Source organism: Meriones unguiculatus, chromosome 9 (assembly GCF_030254825.1).
Source record: "Meriones unguiculatus strain TT.TT164.6M chromosome 9, Bangor_MerUng_6.1, whole genome shotgun sequence".
NCBI classification, from domain to species: Eukaryota; Metazoa; Chordata; class Mammalia; order Rodentia; family Muridae; genus Meriones; species Meriones unguiculatus.
The window spans coordinates 41,774,114-41,794,958 of record NC_083357.1 but is presented as its reverse complement, the minus strand read 5'-3'; the positions used below and the strand labels follow the sequence as shown (position 1 = coordinate 41,794,958).

The following is a 20,845-nucleotide window of genomic DNA, read 5'->3' as shown; positions in this document are numbered from 1 at the left end:
CTCTCTCTCTCTCTCTCTCTCTCTCTCACACACACACACACACACACACACACACACACACACAATTAATTGATTAAATTTTACAAAAGAAATTAGTGCTTCCTTTTCTGAAGGAAAGTAAGCAAGACATAACAGAAGTGTGGATATGGGTCCCTCAAGGGAGAGTCTTCCAGATGAATACATTTGCAAACTTTTGATTTTTTTTTTTTTTTAATTTTCTGGCTGTCTTATGTGGGATTGGAATTGCTCACCTCCAAACAGAATGTAGCAGTCTTCACCTCCTGTTTTGTTTCGTTTTGTTTGTTTGTTTTCTTTACCATGGTACAGAAATGACACATACAATAGAAATGTGACAACTTCACATTTGGACTAGCCCTGTAAAATTTCCTCTCACAATGCTGGGCAGTGGCAGCAAGCACAGCTTCCAGTCATCTCCATGATCACGAAGGGGGTGTAGGCGACACTCCTGTGTCAGAGGATCCTGTCAGTGGGATGCCAGACTGTAGCTGAGTCAGGAACAAGCATACCCTGTTTTATTAGGTGTCCATCAGAAGGGTCCTAGCTGGCGGGAGCCAGCTCTGTCCCATCTAGTAAATTTGGGGAAGGATGGTGTGGTCCCCATGCTCTCTGGGTGTCTTTCACAGGGCACAGATGGGAGGTGTGGGTAAGGCAGTGCAGGTGGAAGCTCTCAGATTAACAATGTCAGGGTGATGGGGAGGAAATGAGAAGCAGACAAGGAGGCATGGGAAACACACCCATGCCGTGTTTATTAGAAGGTGCTGAGACTGAGGAATGTGCTTTGGCAGGGTTTGGCTCCTCCTACTCACTGTTCATTCATAGGTCATACAGGAAAGAGCAGATGTCCACTCTTAACAGCATACCACAGGCTGGGAAGTTACAAATGCTAAAAGTATATCCACCTCGGTCCCAGGGCTTGGCAGGCCAAACCAGAGGAGCAACACTAGACTCTCATTTCTATAGAATGGAGGTCCGAGTCAGGGGCTGTTATGCTGCATCATAACATGGCAGGAGGCAGAAAGATGGAAGAAATCAAGAGAAAGCCAATCTTGCAGGCTCAGTAGTGAACTTCCACAATTAGGGTATTAGTCCTTTTATGAGAGTGGAGCCCTCAGTGTGCGATCAGTTTTCAAAGGCTTGGATTCTTCTTTTATCAGTTAAGCTGCAGTGTGAGGTTGGAAGGGGTTCTATATTAGCTACTTCTCCTGTCACTGTGACAGAAACCTGACAGGTGCACTATAGGGAGGAAGGATTCATTCTGGTTCACAGTTTCAAGGGATGTAAGTCCACCATGGCAAGGAAGCCATGATGTTAGGACTGATTGTTGTCTCAGGGGTAGAAGCATGAGGCAGCTAATCACAACACAAGAGATAGAGAAGAAGCAGAGAGGTTGGATCACAATAAGAAGCAGGAATCACCTTGAGGGCCTACCCCCTACAACCCATCTCTGTTAGTGTGACCATAGTCCCCAAAGCGCCACAGTTTCTCAACACAGTGCCAGCGTCTGGGGAGTAAGCATCCGAACACATTGAGCCTGATGGGGACAGTTCACAGTCAGACCCTAACAGGGACATTGAAACCACAGGGGCCCATGTCACTGATGTCTTGGATCCTTTGCAGGGAGGTCTCTGCTGCCCAAGTACCTGGAATGGTGCCGGTACGCTGATCAGCCAAACTCACCAGTGGGATGTGCTGACCGCACAGGGGCCCTCATGAAAGCTACTGGCTGTGCATCTGTGTGGAGACAAAGAATTGTGTTGCCTGTGAGTCCTTTTTTGCAGCATAGCTCTGCTGAGAGAAATGGTTGCTAAAGTGAGCCCTGCAGGTTCTGTGGGCCCTGCACATTTTTTTCCAAATGTAACTTTCTCCTAATGGAGTTTTGCTCCAGTTCCCTCTTTCTCAGTTTTCTCTGTGGTTGGGCCCCGTTCACTCTTTGAATCAAGAGAGTGAGAATGTGGCTTACTGATGGCTGCCAGAAGCATTTACATTTGAGCACTATTGGTGCTGTTGCACGCTATCGTCAAGTGACTCTTTTTTAGTAAGGTCTGTGCCAAGAGTTGTGAAGGGCTCTGCAAGAAGACATGGTCCACCTTGTCAGTTCCCGGAGAGGAAGGCAGAAAAGTATTTCGGCTAGAGTGTGGTGTTGATACAGTGATCTGAGCTGCCTGACTGCACTGGGCGGAGAAGGGTCCCTTTCTGGACTCTTTTACGGTAGCAGAACACTCTGCTGTTACCTTCCCTGAACCACAGGTGGATGACTTCCTTGACTCTTGGATGGAAACCAAGCAGAAAGTTGATCTGGCGAGCCAGAGACACAGAGACACTTTTAATACAAAAAGCAAAAGCAAACTAAAACCCCTCTGAAATGTAGAAGTGCTGGGGAAACGCAGTGAAAGGTACATGCTCCTATTAGCAGTCATTAGTATATCTGGTTGAACTCTGGCTATGCACACTGTCCTGTCCTGTCCCTCTTGGGCGCTTCTGTGTCAGTGGCACCATCAGCCTGAGCCTGTGAGCCCACTGGCACATAGCCCCAGAGTCTGGCCCAGTCTGCCTTCAGCAAGCAGAGGCGCATTGCTTTTGGTCCAGTGACCTTCCAAGTGCCTCCAAGAAAAGGCCACCCATCTGGAAATGCTTTCATTGCTCTGAATGACGAGTGCAAGAGGCTCCACCGTGACTTCTGTCTTGGCATTGGTACAGGCCTTAGGTGGCCTTGGCTGGTGGATGCTTCAGTTTTTTTCTGCTCTTAGAGAGGCAAGTGGGGCATGGGGTGAACTGTGGGTAATATAGACAAGCCACTGGACAACGTTAAGTGACAGTTTTTCAAGACTCTTTGAGCCCCTGAGTCATGTGAGGTGAAGGAAGGAGGGGATACAGCCTGTACCTGTTCTGAGCCTTAGTGGGTATTACTTGCCTGCTTCTGTATCTCACGCCACACCTACCTGAACCCCTGCTTCAGAGACATCAGGAGGCTTTTTGTTAGGTTTAAAGCCTACCTTTGAAACCCCTCATTTTTTTCCCATTCTCTCCACAGGAATGTAGTTTAGTTAGCCCCCATAACCTAGATAAGGAAAGCCTGGGACCGTGGCATGTTTGCATGAAATTGATATGTTTTCGAATACACAATTATTTTCTTTTCCAGTTACCCACAGCTTCACTTCTCATGTATGAACATTTAACTTCAGTCATTGAATGTGTAAATAAAGCCATAGCACATGGCTTCAGAAACCACCCTCTCCTTACATGGGAGAATGCTGAGTCCCTGATACTCAGCTGAGAGGAGTTTCCTCCTCTTCCCTGAGGTGCTTATACCAAGTAAGGCTGATATAAGGAGTTTTGTGAGTCTGAGGAATTAGAAACCAAGTAAGGCTGGTATAAGGAGTTGGTATACCAAGTAAGGCTGGTATAAGGAGTTTTGTGAGTCTGAGGAATTAGAAACTCAAATGCATGTGATTATAGAAATGTAAATTGTGATAAAGTGAAAGGGTAGCTATATAGATAAAATTTTAATGAAATTGGATGGAGTGGCCTAAACTATAATAATAAAAAGAAATTTTTAAAAAGATACTCCTCCCATATGTAGGCTGTTTTTTTTGTGTTTTTTTTTTTTTACAGAATCTATTTTCAAATTGATTTACTTATTTGGGATAAAACCAGGTCTCAAAATGCGGGATGATAGAATTTTGGCTTCTGGCCCCTGACTTTACCAGTGCCCTGGAAAATGTTGAAATGATGGGAAGGTAACAGCTCCACCATTGGGGAGGCATATGGGCTTACCTAGCATGAGGAAAACATCACCATGGGCTTTTACTTCTGTGGATCCCAAACTGAAATGGATCGCATGTGTTTGGGGTGAAGGAGCATACTTGATGTTGTGAGATATTTAGAATTTTAGTACTTATCTGAATGCATTTTGGCTGCACATTTCTACTTTTTCCCACAGCCATCACAGCCTGATGACAAAAGCTTAGTAATTTGAGCATATCACACAAGATGGGTATCTACACTGTTTGGCAAGAAATGGAAACCTTGAAAAACCAAAATATGATGCATTTGCACTCAGTTTCCTGAAGCAAGCAAGGAGCCAGAAGGTATTAGCCTGCTGCCTTCATTTTACATTTCACCAAGTATGCTTTGAAATACAAAGAAATTAATTGCTAGGTCCACTCAGACACACATTTGCAAAATGAGCATACAAATCACTAAGCTTTGATCAATAAATTGATTACTAGTTAAAATGAGATATCTTTACTGATAATTAAAAAGTGGCTAAATAAGGCGTGGGTATAGTGGCCCATATCTGTAATCCCAGTACTTGGGAGGCTGAGGCATAAGGATTCTTGTGAGTTTGAAGCCAGCCTAAACTATGTAGTGAGTTTAAAGGCAGTGTGTGATGCATAGTTAAACCTTGTCTGTAAAATAAGTGACTGAATATTGTTATTAGCTTAATACTTAACAGCATTTTAAAGGTCATTTGTTGAACAACCTAATATTGCTGCCACAACATAAACAGAACATTTATAGCATAATTAAAAACATATTTAGGACTACCAAACAATGTAATCGTCAGTTTTATGGTTGAAAATAAATTTCAGTAATTTCAAGTATTTATGCTCTGAAACAGTTTTTATAGCATTCCTCTATCTATCTATCTATCTATCCATCCTATCTTTCTATTTGTCTTTGTCTATATCTATCATCTATTAATTATCTATCTATCTATCTATCTATCTATCATCTCATCTCTCTATCTTGGTGTTTTTGAGGTAGCATCTCAGCATATAGCCCAGGCTGGTCTAGAACTTGCTATATAACTCAGACTGGCCTCAAACTCAAGATCCTCCTGCATCAGCTTCTTAAGTTCTGGGATTACCCTGAGCTGCCACACCTGATGCAGTTTTTCTTGTTCCCAGTAATGCTGGTAGCCACCACTATCATGAAACATCATAGGGGATGAAAGATAGTTCCCACAGAAAAATTATGTGGCCTCAGATTGTTATATCTGATGTATGGAGAAGGGTGTTTCCCTCATCTTCAGTCTGCCAGTCATTCACCTGATGGATGATGAGGACAGCAAAATAGGTTGTGATCTCTGCCCTTAAAGAACTTTTCAAACTCTTCAGAGATCACTGGAGAAACTGGAGGAGGAGCAGAGTGCCAGAGCAGAATGCTGGAGCAGGGTGGTGAGCAGCAGAACCAATTGAACTACACACAAGGGAGGAAGAGTTACTTGAGAGGCTAGTTACTTGAGTTAATAAAGGCAAGGCAGAGTGCATGCCTGTTGCACAGGTAAAGAGAACTGCCTCTCGGTGTTTCAAACAGAGAGACTCCCACAGGATTGTGTATATTTAGTTGGGACAGTGACAGGTGTGCAACTGACCCCTCGGCTGGAGGGGAGAAGGGACAGTCACTTGAACCCAGGAACTGCCTCTGACAGGATCGGTGACATGATGAGGAAGAGCCAAAGTGAAGACAGATGCCACCCACAGAGGTACTGGAGCCTTCCTTTTTCTCTCAGATATCCCACAACTGGTTCTCACTGACCAAATCTATCAGACGCCGTTATTCATGGTACTAGGAATTGCGATCCTCTGCAATGGAGACACCCCCCACAGGAGAGAGTCCAAGATGAGAAGATGATCTACAGTGGCGTGTGAGCCTGTGGGCAGAGGTGTGATGCAGAGGTGGGGGGCTTGCCGAGCTTGCACAGGCCCTCAGTTTTTCTAGTTAGCTCCAGACCCTAAACAAAATGGAGCCTGGCTGGAGTGAGGTCTGGTGTGCTGCAGCCAGTGCCATGGCTTTCAGTGACGGCTCCATTTGCAGATCAGGAAGTGCACTGGTGACAGTGAAGGGTGGGTGGGAGTGAGCTGGACTGCAGGAGGGAGGCAGCCAGGAAGAAGGCGTCTCAGGCTAGAGGTAAGGTAGTGTGCTCCACACTCCTGGGGGACCCGTGAGACAGGCAATGATGGTCTCAGACTTGGTGGCCACAGAGACCAGGGGAAGAAGTGGCGAGATTGTCTCTAGGTTCTGGCCACTAGAAGACAGTGCTGGACTAGATTCCATGCCCACCTACTGTGCTTTTATTCACTACCAGCCTTCCCCCCCCCCACCCCTTTCTAATAGCCAAGAAGCCTGGTGAGTGACTGATACCTCAGATACAGCTGGCCCTAAAATGTGCAGTGTTTTGTGTTGACACACATACCTATGAGAAGTGTCATCTTTTCAGGTCAAGGAAGTGCTTTCATTAGCATGTTTGAATTGCCAGCACCTCTCCTTTTGTGCTTTGGGGGGTATTATTAAATAAGCAAGGGTTATTTGAACTCAGCACTGCAGTGCCACAGTGCCTCTCCTCCTCTGAGGAGGCTACCGAATGACCAGCGGGAGGTAAGGCAGCATATGTGGCATGGATAACAGAGATGACTTGGTACCCTGGGCAGGACTGAGGATGGTCCTATGGCTTGCCTTCTTTTGGAATATTCCTTTTAATGATTTTGGTATCACACTCGCCTGAACATAACTGGAGACCTGGAAATGGATGGGGTGGGAATGGGATTACACAGTAGTGCTCAGCCTCATGGGCTTTCCTGTGGCGTTAGCTGTGCTCTCGGGCAGCACCCTAGCCCAGTGAAGTTGCTCGGCACGTCTTCTGCTTCCACATTTCTGCTTTCAGTGCATTGTCTACATTTTCTGAAATTTACATTTCATCAGTAGGTTTTAGGTATATGTCACTGATTTTCAATTTTAAGCTCTAATTTAAATTTGTTGGTTAGAGCTGTTTTTAGAGATGTCCCATTACAAGTTGGGGGGGTGTGGATATTCCACTGTAAAGTTCATTCACCCCATAGTCCAGCTTGTGGGCAACTGGATTTCACAATATTCCCATCTCAAATTCTTTCTTGTAGATCTCTGGCAGTACTCCCATGATTTATAAGGCTTGCCATAAAGCCAGTAATTGAATTGCGGGCTTTGTTAGTTAATGGGGGTCAAAGCATCAATTCCAAATAATGCAACTTGGTGTGTTACTCAGAGATTCCAGGAAAGCTTTTATTTTTTTTTCCTGTGATTTTTCACTTTCCACTTTAAAGCGGTAAACAGCAATGGCCTTGTTCTGCTCATGAGCAAACAGTAAATCATTGGTTTTCTAAATCTGTTGCCCAGGTTGTCTCCAAGTTTGTTCTGGAGTCTGAATCCAAATTTAAATAGGTTTTTAAAGTAAATAGGTTTTTAAGTAGGTTTAGTAAAGTAGGTTTACTTACTAGTGTTATAAAAATGTAAGAATCTTCAACCTAGAAAAACACTGGTAAACAGTTCCTGATGATGGCCCTTGGGTGGTCGAGGCAGAAGGATTGCTGTTCAAAGACAAACTTAGTGAGACCAGGTCTCAAAAGTTAAAGAGTAGTAAAACCAACAAATAAAAGAGTTACCACGTAAAAAGGAGGGCAGTGATAGCCTCTAAATTTAATCACCAGTTAAAGGTACAGTAGTATGTCATGATATAGCTGGGAACACGAATACAGTTTCATGTCGAGACCACCCTGAATAAGCTTAAGTTTGCAGTCACGTGGTTTTCATACCCCAAAGGCCGTAGGTTTGTTTGTATTACCAAAGTATCTTCATGCTTTGGTAATGCATGTGGTGAGGCTCACAGGGGCTCTTACTTTAGTGGTACCAGAAGGTATACCTAGAGAAACTACCCTGCACTTGTTCTTGAAGAATGATGTTTAACACCGAGAGCGTGAAGACGTCTAGCCCTACTTCCCATGATGCTCAGTACTCAGTGCATTGGGGCACCCCGCCAGCGGCACTGTTCCTCTTGCCAGTTCCTTGAGGGCTTTAGCTTTTGCCTGGAAGTCAGGACTGTTCACCTTCATTCACTGCCTCCCGTGCATAGTGTGTTCCCAGCTGCCCTTTGACAACTTCCTCTCACCATCTTGAATTCTTATGGGGCCTGGCCTGTCGCTTGTACCCTGGGGAGGATCAGGACATAATGAGTTGGTGGATAGTTGCCTCTTATTTCATAGACGGCGTAAAGCATGGGTTGTTGAGATGGCTTACGCAGAGTGTGTGGCAGATGTAGGTTTAGCATGTAGGCCTAAGCTCCATGTCTTCCAAGGAGCATTTTCAAACTACCCAACACGCTTCTCTGTCCTTTCATCCTTTGAGCCCCGAGGGTCCCCTTAACCAAAGGTTTATCCTGGGCTAAAAAGGTCTTGTGGTGCCCTCTGCTGGTGTGTGCTTGGCTGTGAACTGGACTTGGATACTTCTTTGTGACTTTAGGATTCCAAGGTACGGAAATAGTCACACCCCACGTTGCTGAGGACGGACAGTTAGAGTTTCACCCTCAGGCAGAGAATTCAACATTCTGCTCGTGTGGCTAATTCAAATGCATCCCACAGCCCCCTCCCTATGCCTCTCGCACACTGTCTTCTCCATTAGAATTGTGCGCCACAGAGGGCACAGTACACCATCAATCTTCCTATTATTAGCAAAGTGCTGACAGGGTAAGTCAGCAGAGACTCCCTCATTCCGGGTGGCATGGATTCTTTATCTGTTTTCCCCTGGCACTCCTGATAAACCTTCCCCAACTGGGCATGACACAAGAGCCAAGGGGAAGAGAAAGTGGTATGCGAGAGCAGGTAATACAGACTGCACTTCCCATAAGATAAAATTCAGCTTGAAAATGGTAAGCTAAATAAAATTGAGCCTTGAGTTCTCTCTACAGTCTCCTCCTGGTGCCTTGACTATCTCTTGGAGGTAATGGCATTGACTAGTATCTGAAAACAGCTGGGGTTTGGTTTCTCTGGGTCAGGAGAGGATGGAAATGGAGTCAGGTGCCCAGGGTGCAGATCCCAGCTGGGCCTCTCTCTCTCTATGCATTAGTTTAATGCACAATTCAGAGAGGGCTTTGGGTAGTGCCGCGGGAAGGCGTGGGTAAAGGCAGGGGGAATGGACAAGGCCAGGGGGAGTGGGCACAGGTATGTATAGGGGTTAGGATAGAAGAGAAGAGGGAAGAAGGTATATTCAGATGCCTGTGTCCTGGAGCACTCCCTTTCTTCTTTCTATTAGCAGTTGGTAGGTTGACAGATCAGTCTGCTGAGGCGCCTCCTTGGGGACAATGGTTAAATAAATGCCTGCTTTGTTTTGTGCTGCAGGCAGTAGCTGTGACTACGGATCTAGATGTACACAGCAGATGTGAAAACCAGGCTGTCGTCCTTGGAGATGAAGGTCTGGAGCTGGGACCCCTGGTTATAGGCGTGAATGGGGGTCTGAACCAGGCTGACCATCCCAAGAACATGACAACAGCCCAGGACAGCCATGGGCAAGGTGCCACGGCCACTTGTTCAACCTCCAACCTCAAGGCCCCCAAAATGGTGACATCATCAGCATGTCAAAATGGAGGCTGCAAAGGCAGCCCCAGCAGTGACCCTGAAGTCCCAGAAGCCAGGCTCAGCCCTTCCAAGCTGGTTCGTCTCTTCTCTGGTAATCGGAAGAGGATGAGTTCACACTCTGAGAGGCCTCGCTCGGTGGTCCTTGTGGGGAATTCCTCCACGTGGAATGCCCTGGCCTCCTTCCGTAAAATGGGATCTTTTAAAAGATTGAAATCTTCTGTCCTTCAAGGAATTCAGAACCGGGAGGGGGCAGAAATTTCCAAGGAAGAGCCAGCAGGAGACCCCACAAGGGCTGCTCCCAATGGCACCATTGCTATCCTGGGAAAGGGCCTGGGCAGATGCCCATCCTTGGGGCCTGCCGGGGATGGGGCTGGGTCCGACTGCTCAGATCCTGAGGACACGGAGGACGCCTTCCAGAGGAACACTCACCGTTCACGCAGCATCCGCAGGGCCTATGGCCTGGGCCGCATCAGCCTGTTGGACCTGGGGCGCCAGCCAACACCGGAGCACGCCCTGTGCGAGATCCACGTGCGCGACCCAGAGCCCAGCAGTGCTGTGCCGCTACCGCGCAGAAGCAAGAGCATCGACAGCTTGAGCGTGCTGAAGAGCTCCTTCAAGCGCAAGTCAGCATCCAACCTCACAGAGCTGCCAGGCGACAGGCAGATTCCCCCTAGGACCTTCAGTAGCTTATCCACCGACTCGGAGAAGCCGGGTGGCTCCGAGAGAAGAACCAGACGCTGGAGGAGCCCCATCCGGGCCAAGGACTTCGACAGAGTCCTGAGACTGGTGAGCAATGTCAAGGATGCGGCCTGGAAGAGGGAGGCCTCCAGGAGCGCAGCCCCCAACCCTGGTCCCAGCCTGGGGGACGCGAACCCACCAGTGGGGCCGAGGAGCAGGCTGCATGACGACTACTCGCGCCGCACCAGCAGCAGCGTGGAGCCAGATGCCAGGCGTGGTGGCCCTTTGTCCTCACCCTGTATCTCTGTACCGTGCCCTGCTTCAGCCAGCTCAGCTCCAGAACCCCACCTGGATGTGGACACTGCAGTATTCCCCCTGGAAACCAAAAGTGCTCAGCCACTGGGAAATGATGGACCTTGTGCCAGAAGCCCCTCACCGGTTCCCACAGGCCCAGAAGGGCTTAGCCAAGCCTCCAGTGAGTCGGATACTGGTAGCCAGCGTCCCTATGAGCCCATGCAGCTTCCCACCCCCCTGAGGCCCACCACACCCAAGCCCCAAAGCCCCCAGAGCCCAGGAAGTACTAAATGTCCCAGTAGTCTAAGCGTGCTATCACTCAGTTCGGCGGACAGTGAAGAAAGGACAGAGGACGCCACCCAGAGGCAGCCAGGGCCCGTGTCCCTCCAGGATGCTGTCTGCTCCGGAGCTGGTGATGAGGGAAGAGAAAGCAGTGATGGCTGTTTTCCTGCCAATCGCAGTGGAGCTGCCAATCCAGAAGAGAGGAAGGAAGAGGTAAGGGTCCAGGTGGAGTCCCTCCGGTGGGTGACAGTGTCAGGAGGGGGGCTTGTCTAGTATTGCTCATTCACCCAGAGATTTCCAAAGACTGCTGATTCCGTCTGTGCCAGCTACAGTTTAGCAGAGATGGAAGTTACTGGGTTTGCCTGTCTAGTTCTGGTGTGCTTTCTGAATGTGCCTCAGTAGTAGTTCTTACTTGGCATGTGAAAGGTCCGAAGTTTGATCCCCAGCACCACACCTCCCCATAAGGTAATTTTTATCTCACTTAAATTGAAATGCTAATAAATATGATTCCTTGATGTGGTGTTTACCACCTCATTCATGGAAAATATATTTATTGAGTCTCTCACTTGCTGCTAGGTTTTGGGAATGAATGTGCCCACGAGGGTTTCTCAAGGTTTTCCCATTTTGGGAGTTTTATTACCCTGTATCATCTGTGTATTTTAAGTTGTTGCTGTTATTCTTCCCAACAGCGTCCTTGCAAATGCAGTTCTTTGTGTTAGAACATTATACCTCTTAGGTGTTTTTATTTCCTAGGAATGAATTAGAAATGTGCAGCTCAGTACCTGTCAAACTCGGGGCGATGCTTCTTCAAAGAGGTGGAAATGATGGCCGTTGTGCTTACTTTTAGGGTAGAGCTCCAAGCAGCTCGTGGGTCGAATCAGTGAATAGCTGTCAGAGCATTTGTCAGAGCAGTGTTCTTTTCTCATCACATCAAACACCCCGCCAGATTTTCTCACTTTGTGGGAACATTCAGTAATACCACCTCACGTAGCTAACAGACAGGAGTGTATCCACGCACACATCCTGCAAACTGTTCTTTGCATATCCTTTCTAGACTGTTATGACTGCTCCCACCAAGTCCTAGAGCAGGCCAGCAGACAAACGATTGCACAGTTGGGTTTCTAAACAGAAGCCAGGGCAGCCTATGGACTAGCTGTTAGAAATGTCCTGAGATGAGAGCTTGAATTGTAGTCCAGGCTGGCCTCAAAGTCACAGTCCGGAGTGCTGGGATCATTGGTGTGTACCATACTTCCATGGCTGGCAAAGATCTGTCCTTGACCATTGCTATCCAGAGACCTCTAGGTCATAGGGCCTCTGGAAAGGATCTGGAGTGTAGAATTACTACAGAGTGCTTTGGGGAGATCCAGATCAGCTCTAATAATACTCAGTCACCAGACCTGCAACTACTTTTACTCTAGGCCTGAGGGCCAGGCTACCTGTCAGAGCTTTCCAGTATGGAAGATGATTTGCTAATTGGCATACTTCATAAGGAAGGGTGATCCCTTGCAGGGCACAGGAAGCCCTGGGGAAGGAATTCCAACTCCGCTGACTCAGTTTTTTTTGTTTTTTTTTAAATTGGCCAGATTTTTTTATTGGTCAGTCCTGAGCATGTTCCACCTGTTTTGCGTCTGTACACAAAATGCCCAGGCCACTGGATGTGTGTGGTCACACATGTGTAAGATGTGCTGCTTACACATGTGTAAGCTCAGTGTCTGGGAGATGGAGGCAGGAGGACTGTGGATTCCACACCATTTCCGAGTTTTATTCTGTTGATGGCTGTATTGGTTCATACCAAAGACTGGGCAGTCCAGTTGGTTTGGCCCTCTGACAAAAGTAGCTTATGGCAGGAATCCGTGTCAGAGTGACTGATCACGTCTCAAGATTGGAGGCAGAAAGAGAGGGGTTGGTAAGGTCACACGGTCCCCATCAAGGACATTCTCCAGGTGACCTAAGAACCTCCCCCTGGGCTCTCTCTAAGAGGTCCACGGCACCTTCTAATGCTTTCACCCCAGAGACTGAACTCTTTGAGGACATTGAACATCCACACTAGCCACGATGAGACGTTCACTCCAGCAGACATCCAGCTGGCCTCCATGTTTGGCACCCCATTATTCTAGTAAAGGATTTTCATAAGTCTCGCAGGTTCTGTATGTTAAAGGTAGGACCTGTGCCTGAGGGAGAGTGATTCCCTCCCACGCTGAGTGTGATCTCCAGGACTGTATAAACCCTGTGAGTATAAGCCTCATCTCAAGGGCTAGAGACAGGAAGATGAGAAGTTTGAGGTAATGGTCAGCTACATGTTTGCCTGCATGGAACCCTGTATCAAAGCAAAACAATAATTTTGGGGAAATTTTTAACAGTTTAACCAGGTAACTAAGAAAAGGAGCTGGGGTCAAAAAAAATGCTGCTGTAATTAATTTGCAAAACATGGCCTCATGCTACCACCTGGTGGTGATTCTTGGTAAAGAATAGTGCTGGGTTGGACAGAACCCCCAAAATTGTTCCTCTTCCCCTTAAAAATGTTATTCAGAAGCTGAGTGTGCTGGCACAGATCTGTAACCCCAGCACTCCAGATGCAGAGGCAGGAGAATTCAGAGTTCAAGGCCATCCTGAGCTACATAGTCCGTTCTGTTTCAAAAAGGCACGTGCACACACACACTCTGTGGCAGAGTTCTTGCTTACCACTTTCCAGGTTATGAGTTCTATCCTTGTACTGGGGAATAAATGCCACTTGGCATTTATTTGTCAAAAATGTTCCCCATTTCCTAGAAAGGTGCAGGAATCGTAGTTTAGAGTATTAATATGGAATTTCCAAACAGGGTATTTTCTCTCTACCTGTGTGCAGTGTAGTCGTTGGCTGTAAGCAGTGAGCACCAGCTGTGAGCCTCTCCCAGGCGCTGGTGAATCCTTGGCACATGCTTCCAGTTTGGTTGGACTCTGGCACTGCTGCAGACACCAGTTAGGTATCTTGGCAAACTAGGAAGTCTCGAACTTCTGGATCTTGGTGGTCCCTAGGGTAGAGTATGGAGTAACCATTAGTCCTATAGGGTGGATGGAGCTTGGTAGTCACTTAATGTTAGATGTTCCCCAGCATCTTAACATTTTCAAAATTACTATTTTAAGTATGTGTTTTTCCTGCATGTATGTTTGTGTACCTGCTGTCCAAGGAGGCCGGAAGAGAATGTTGGATCCCCTGGAGCCGGAGTTATAGATGATTGTGAATTGCTACATGGGTGCTAGGAATCTAAATGGGGTCCTCTGAAGCAAAGAGCCACCTCTCCAGCTTCTGTCCTTCAAATCTTTTTGTATAGAACACTCCATTATAGTTTTACAAGAAGTTGAGAAATTCGTCAAATAATTAGACTGGTCTCACACTCACTTTATTATATGAGAGAAGCTTCATAACACCTTGAACTTCTGACTCTCGTCCCTCTACATCCCAAGTACTGGGATGATAGCTGTGAACCACTGCACCTGTTATGTAGTACAGTGATCAAACCAATGGCTTTATTCATAAAAGATAAGCACTCCTACTGCCTCCCCCCCCCCCATTCTTTTTAAGAGCTCAGCTATCGTAATACCCAGGATATACCAACAGTGGTGTGTGCAATTTAAGGATGGCATCAAGCCCAGTATGTTTTGAATCTACCAGGTACAAGAGACTGAAATCAGGTAAAGCCCAGTAAAGGCATGCAAGTAATGCGGAGATGGATGTGAGAATTGCCTAGCATGGAATTAATCCCACAAAAGACATAAAGAAGGGATGTAGAAGAGTCATGGTTCTTGCCCACTTGTACATGTGCTGTATGTTAAAGGTAGGATTCTGGGCCCGAGGGAGTGTGTTTCCCTTCCATGGCTGAGTGTGATCTCTGGTACTATATAAACCCAGGGTAGTGTTAGGGGCCCTGTAGTTTCACCCCTCTCTACCAGGGGTAGAGTCAGGAGGATCAGAAGCTTAAGGTAATCCTTAGTTTACCTTTAAGTAGTTGCAGACTTGATAAGGAGCAGGGTTCTGAAGGTGTAGTAGCCTGGACAGGTTGTGTAAATCTCTCTTACTGCAAAGAACAGGGAGTACTGTCACTTGGTTTGATGTAGAAAAACCAGGTTAAGACTCGGTCATTATGGTTCAGGTCACCCACACCCTTGGCCTCTGTGCGGAGAGTCTGCATTACCTGGTGAACCCTGAGGAGCCAGGAATGTGTGTGAGCAGAGAGACAAGCCTGCCTCAGCACTCTGAAGAAGAGACTTAGAAGGCAAGGGACCAGAAGGAAAGTTGCCAGTTTATATCAAGAAGCCTGAAGGTGGTAAGGTGAGAGGACAGTGGACAGGAACTAAAGACAGCCTCAGGGAATAAAACTCCAGAAGAGCACGTAAGAGCTGGTCACGTACCCTGGCTATGAATACCTACTGTGTACCAGATACGGGGGACTGGGGGGGGGGGAGGAAAGAGGTTTCATTGTTTGTTTACTTACAAAGCCATCACTGTCCTCAAAATGAGGATGCAGTGCTGGCTGTCTGTTGTGGCAGTACTTGGGAGACTAAGCTAGAAGGATCGCTGAGTCTGAGGTCAGCTTGGGCTACATAGTGAGTTCCGGGCTTTCCTGGGCTACAGGGTGAGGCCCTGTCTTCAGAGAATTAAAAAAAAAAAAAGGTAGTAGTAATGAGTGCTCCTCATGAGAGGGTGCAGAGCACCCCAAAGTTAGAACTAGTAAGTGGGGTCCTGGCATGTTGAAGGCCTACTTACTGGAGAGTACTAGGCATTCTGGGCTGACTGGGAGAACAGGCAGGTGAATTACCTGAACTCCAGCCCTGCCTCTAACCTGGGAGTGACCAGTTTCTTCACACAGGCTGCTGCAAGGTTAGCCCTGGCTGACCAGTCCCTCCACACAGGTTGCTATGAAGGGAAGCAAAGTAACACACGTTTTGCACACCTGCTTTGCCGTTGCTTGCACGTACTGATACCAGGTGACTAAACTGTAGTGCTGGAGGAACTGCAGATTGGCCAGCTAACTTCTGTGTAGGTGTTTGGGTGGAAAAGCAGAAGATAAGGTTGGTCAGGAGGTCTGGATATGATTAGCAAGGACCTGGCTTGGGACTGTGGACTTGGACTTGACCATGTAGGCACTGAGGAGCCGGGGAGAATGTGAGCAGGGGCTGCAGGGCACACGTGGAGTCAGAGTTGTAGACCAGCCTTGTAGAGGAGTTGTAGCCCTTCTGAGTCTGTTTCACAGGTCCTGAGGCCTGCACTTAGGGGAGGAGGGCATGGACTGCAAAGTCATTTAGCAGTTTCTTTGTGTAGTGAGTCTCTGTGAATGTTTAGGGGACAGAGGATCGGTGGTGCTTGGTGCTGCGTGGGAAGCACCTTTCGTTTGGATGGCACCCATCACACAAGCCACAAACTTAGTGGACCGGGAAGTAAAGGGAAGGACTTATTCGACACTGCAAGTACCCTGTTGTCCTTTTTGCTTAGAACAATAAAACTCTCCATTAGGGAAACACATTTAAATTTGGACCAATTTTTAGCTTGAATAAATGACTCTGGGGGCTTCTGATACAGCTGCTTCTGTGTGGTTTAATGGAGGTAGAGAAGAACCTCACACAATTTGGGTGCCTGGCAAGTCCTGAGGTGTTGCTTCTGGGAGATTTTGATGGCTCAGAAGTTAATGCCACACAGCCATTCCTACTACCAGGAAGATTGTGTTTTGTCTTCAGAAATAAATCTAGTGGGGCATGCATGAAACTCTGGGTTCAGTCCCCAGCACTCATAAACCTAGAGGCGCGTGCCTGTAATTCCACCTCATGGGGGGGTGATCTGTTGCTACATACCGAGTTCAAGACCAGCCTGGACTGTGTAAGACCCACTAAAAAGAAAGAAGGAAGGCTAGTGAGCTGGCTCAGCAGCTATAGGCACATCTAGCCTAGCCTGACAGCCTGTGTTCAACTCACAGAACCATCATGGTGGAAGGAGAGAACCAATTTCCACTAGTTGTCCTCTGACCTACACACTTGGGCCATAGGACTCGTTTACATATATATATTTATATATATATATACACACAATTAATAAATAATGTTTTTAAAAAACCATGTTTAAAAAGAAAAAGGGGGCTGGATCCCAGAAAAGTCTGCTCAAGGTGAACTTAGCCGCGTTATTGAGGCAGAGTAGGAAGCTTATAGCTTGGTGGCATATAGGAACTGGACAGGTGCTGTAACTGTGCAGTTAGGATTTTTCCCTCCCCCACATTTCCCCAGGCTTGTTTAGAGTCAGTGTGGAGAGTCTGTGCAGCCCAGAAGAGTCAACTGCTGATTGAATTTGTGTCTCTATGCCTGTCTAGTCCAGTGCCTTAGCCACTGGGACATCATAGCTTTGGTTTTTCTTTGTGTTTTTGTTTTTGTTTTCAGTCAGGATCTCACTGTATAGCTTGGGCTGGCTAAAACTTGATATGTAAATCAGGCTGGCCCCTAACTCCCAGAGATCCACCTGCCTCTGCCTTCAAAGTGCTGAGATTAAAGGCATGCACCACCATGCCCTGCTGTGCTTTTTCTTAACTGAACATTTGGTGATTTTGTAAATTTGTGGACTAAGGGAGCAATCATGTGATATCTTTTCTGAAAGCAGTGTTTTTCGACAGCACATCATGCTCAGCGTTGACATGCTTCAAAGCAGCTTTCATGTTTAAGTTCTTTATTCTTTTCTAGCCAAAGTAGGTAGATCACATCTTGTTTTTCCAGTTCTGGTCATACAAATACCAGCACGAGTGAGACAGAGGCAAGAGGATTCCTGTAAGTTCAAGGCCAGCCTGGGATGTGTATTCAGACTTTTAGACAGAACAAACAAAAGTACTTCTTGGAGGGATGCAGAACCAGCAGGGATACGAGAGAGGAGTGCTATGGAACGAACAGGGATACGGAAGAGGAGTGCCGTGGAACGGCTGCTTCAAGGATGGAGGCAGAGTCTCACCATCTGCTGTGGTGTGATGGAGACCCAGCAAGCTACTAACATGTTTCAGTCCAAGTTTGAAGGCCTGAGAGCAGAGCAGCACTGTGAAATGTCAGTCCTGGAGTTGATGAGTCAGACTCCAACGTAAGATATGATATCCATAACCCCACTGGGAGAGGAGGGCCCATTCCTTGGGCCCTCAGTGGGATACATGTAGTCTCCCTTTATCTAGTTGTGAGGATGGATCTTTTTACCTGACCCATTGACTCCAGTCCTAACTGGAAACACCCTCACAGAAGCACCCAGAATTAATGCTTTATTGGCTCTCTGGGCACCCCCACCCCAGTCAAAGGGACATACACTGTTAACCACTGCACATGAATTGCAGATAATTGTTCTCAGTCTGTCCTGTCTCATATTTTTAATCGTGCCTTCTGAAGTATTAAATTTCCAAGGTTCTTTTCTCCCAGTTCTGGGCATTGAACACAGGCTTCTGAAAATGCCAAGCAAGCACTCTCATTGAGCTATCCCCATAGCCAAACTTTTTAGGGTTGCTGTGTTTTATTTTCTGAGATAGTCCCACTGTGTAACCCAGGCCAGCCACAAACTCACAGGCCTCCTGCCTTAGCTTGCTGAGTGCTGGCCGGGTTACTGGTATCACGTCTACCTTGGATGTGCTGTCTTTTTTAAAAGGGTGTTTATATTTGTTTATTGTATGCCACAGCATGCATGTGGTGCTCAGAGGAGGGAGCATCAGTGGGAGGAGTCATTCCCCCCTTCCACTATGTAGGTCCCACTCGGGTGGTCAGACGCAGCAGCAGGCTCCCTGTGCAAGCATGTATTTATTCTCTCCTCCTAAAAGGCTTTCAGCTATGCTCCCCCTCTTTATTTCTTCTTTGGAAGGGGGAAAAATCTGAAGTGAAAAGGGAACTGAACGTGGTAGTACGTGCCTATAACCCCAGCACTTGAGGCTGAGGCAGGAGGCTTGCCATAAATTTTAGAACAGACTGTAACTATGGAGACTCTTCTCTCCACACCCCACCCTCCACAAAAAAAAAAGAAAGAAAAAAAGAAAGAAAGAAAGAAAAAGAAAACAAGAAGAGGGTTGTTTGGAGAAACATGAAATTAGTGGTTCTTGAGAAATAGCCCTTTATTTGTTTGATTGAGCTGTTTTGCTACTTGGCCTTCTGAGAAGATCTATGCTTGTTAATCCACACAGATGCTCTTTTTATGGTGACAGGTTTCACAAACTTCTGATGGACCCTTAGTATGGGACAGGCCAGAATGCCATGAACTTCCCAACACTTATAGGAATGATGGCAAGGCCAGAGACTCAAGGGAGGCCAACCTGGGCTACATAGTTCCAGGCCAGCCTGGGCTACATTGCGAGACCCTGTCTCGAGGTGGGATTATTTCTAAAAGCTGAAACCTGAAGAAATGCTGCTGTGCACATGGTCGTCAGGCTTCCTGGGGCTTATCTCTAGACTAGTTTGTGTCTGGTGAGATGTCACCAAAGAGATTTGCCCCTTCAAAACTCCAGGGGCGAGGCCTGTGGTGTGTACCTGTAGTCCCTGAACTTGGGAAGACGAGGCAGGAGGATCATTTGAGCACAGGATCATTTGAGTCCCAGGCCAACTGGGAAGCATAGGGGAGACCCCATATCCAGAAGAACCTGGGGTGGGGGAAACGGCAGGGAGAGGGATCAGAATCCCAGCCACTTTCTCATGCCACCTCTTAAAGTGAGCAGGGCACTTGTTTACCATGTAAATGTTTTAATTTGGTGAGTGAGTGCTCATTGCCATTGCCCTTCCCCTTTTTAGTTACTTTTCTTGTATTATTTGGTTAATTATTTGGGACAGGACCCGTGAACTCTTGATCGCCGGCACACCTGTTTTTGGAGGAGAGGGGAAGAGTATTTGGCTCTGTCTCTCAGTCTGGCAGCAAGCTTTTGATTCAGATGCTTCTCCTGCCCCAGCTGACTAACTGAGGCTGCTGTTGACTACTCCAGGCCCAGGCCACTGGACCCAGCTGAAAAAGAACTTTTAATCATTGAGTGAAGTTACTTTTTTCCCCTCCCTAAATGCGATTACTCTGCCTCGTCCCTACCCCAGCATATCATATTAATGTTATGAGTAGCTGTAATAAACTTTCTAGCAACTATTATTAATAAACAGTTAAACACTCTAACATTTCTGAGAAGCTGGGCTGAAGTGTAGCTCAGTACCTGTACATGCCGCATCCTCGGCACTGAAAAGAGTAAATATAAGATAATCACATTAATGTGAACCATTGTCATAGTATTTTGATAGTTTTCTCTCAATTAGTGGCTTGTTCAATTTGGGGCTAGAAAAGGCATACGTACCCTTAACTGAAATCCTAAAATAAGAAAAGTAAATTTCAGTAATCTTTTCTGGGAAAAATTCTAGCTACTGACTTTTTTAAAAAAAAAAAAGTTTTTGTATATATGTTTTTGTTGCCAATTTTCTCTTTCTAAGCTTTACTGTGATAAGATCAGAATAGAAATTTCTTCCTGGCTGGCAGGGTGATGAGCGTGCCATCTGCGTCCGTCTCCTGTGGTTATCAAACCATATCAGACGGTTTATTTGATAGAGGGAAACGAGGGCACTGAAGCAGAGGCTGCGGAGGAATGCTGCTTGCTAGTTTACTCCTCATGGCTTGCTCAGTGTGCCTTCTTACGCACCCCAGGATTACCTGTTCAGGACTGGCACTGCCCCCGGTGTGCTGGGCCCTCCCACACCAGTCATTCATTAATCAATAAAATTACCTACAGACTTGGCTTACAGCTGAGGTCCTTCTTCCCAGATAACTCTAGCCTGTATCAAATTGCAAAAAAGAAAAACCTAACTCGTGAAATCTCTATTTACATGCAAATACTCTAATCTTGTGTAAATTGAGGACATGGCTGCTCCAAGGCATGGTTGAGGAGAAGGTTTTAATTGTAGATATGAGAGTGAGTACAGCCAGAGATATCTGGAAGAGCCCGGAGTAGGGAGGGAAAGTAGATTGAACATGGCCAGTAGACTGGACCAGGCCAGGAGAGGGGAAAGAGAGAACTGGGAAGAGCAAGAGAAGAGAAAAGGACAACCAAGAGAGGGGATCAGAGAGGAAGGCAGAAGTATAATGGCAGGTTTGTAAGAGAATGAGAAGATGGAGGAAGTATGAGTTGGAGAAATTCAGGGGAGAGTAGTCAGGTAGTCAGGTGAGAAGAGCCAAGCTAAGCCAC

At 46.8% G+C, this 20,845-nt stretch overlaps 1 protein-coding gene across 4 annotated transcripts in view; it reads left to right on the top strand.

Annotated features, from left to right (window-relative positions):
* The window catches only part of Spata13 (spermatogenesis associated 13), a 132,901-nt gene that overhangs the window by 47,495 nt on the left and 64,561 nt on the right, over nucleotides 1-20,845 (top strand). For 2 of the 4 annotated variants that reach the window (XM_021650132.2, XM_021650133.2), the window contains one exon: nucleotides 9,171-10,874. In XM_021650132.2, the coding sequence (XP_021505807.2) occupies nucleotides 9,312-10,874 (1,563 nt within the window). In that variant the 5' untranslated portion in view covers nucleotides 9,171-9,311. Of the gene's footprint in view, nucleotides 1-9,170; nucleotides 10,875-20,845 lie in introns of those variants that run through there. The other 2 variants (XM_060391085.1, XM_060391086.1) reach the window with 1 other exon arrangement.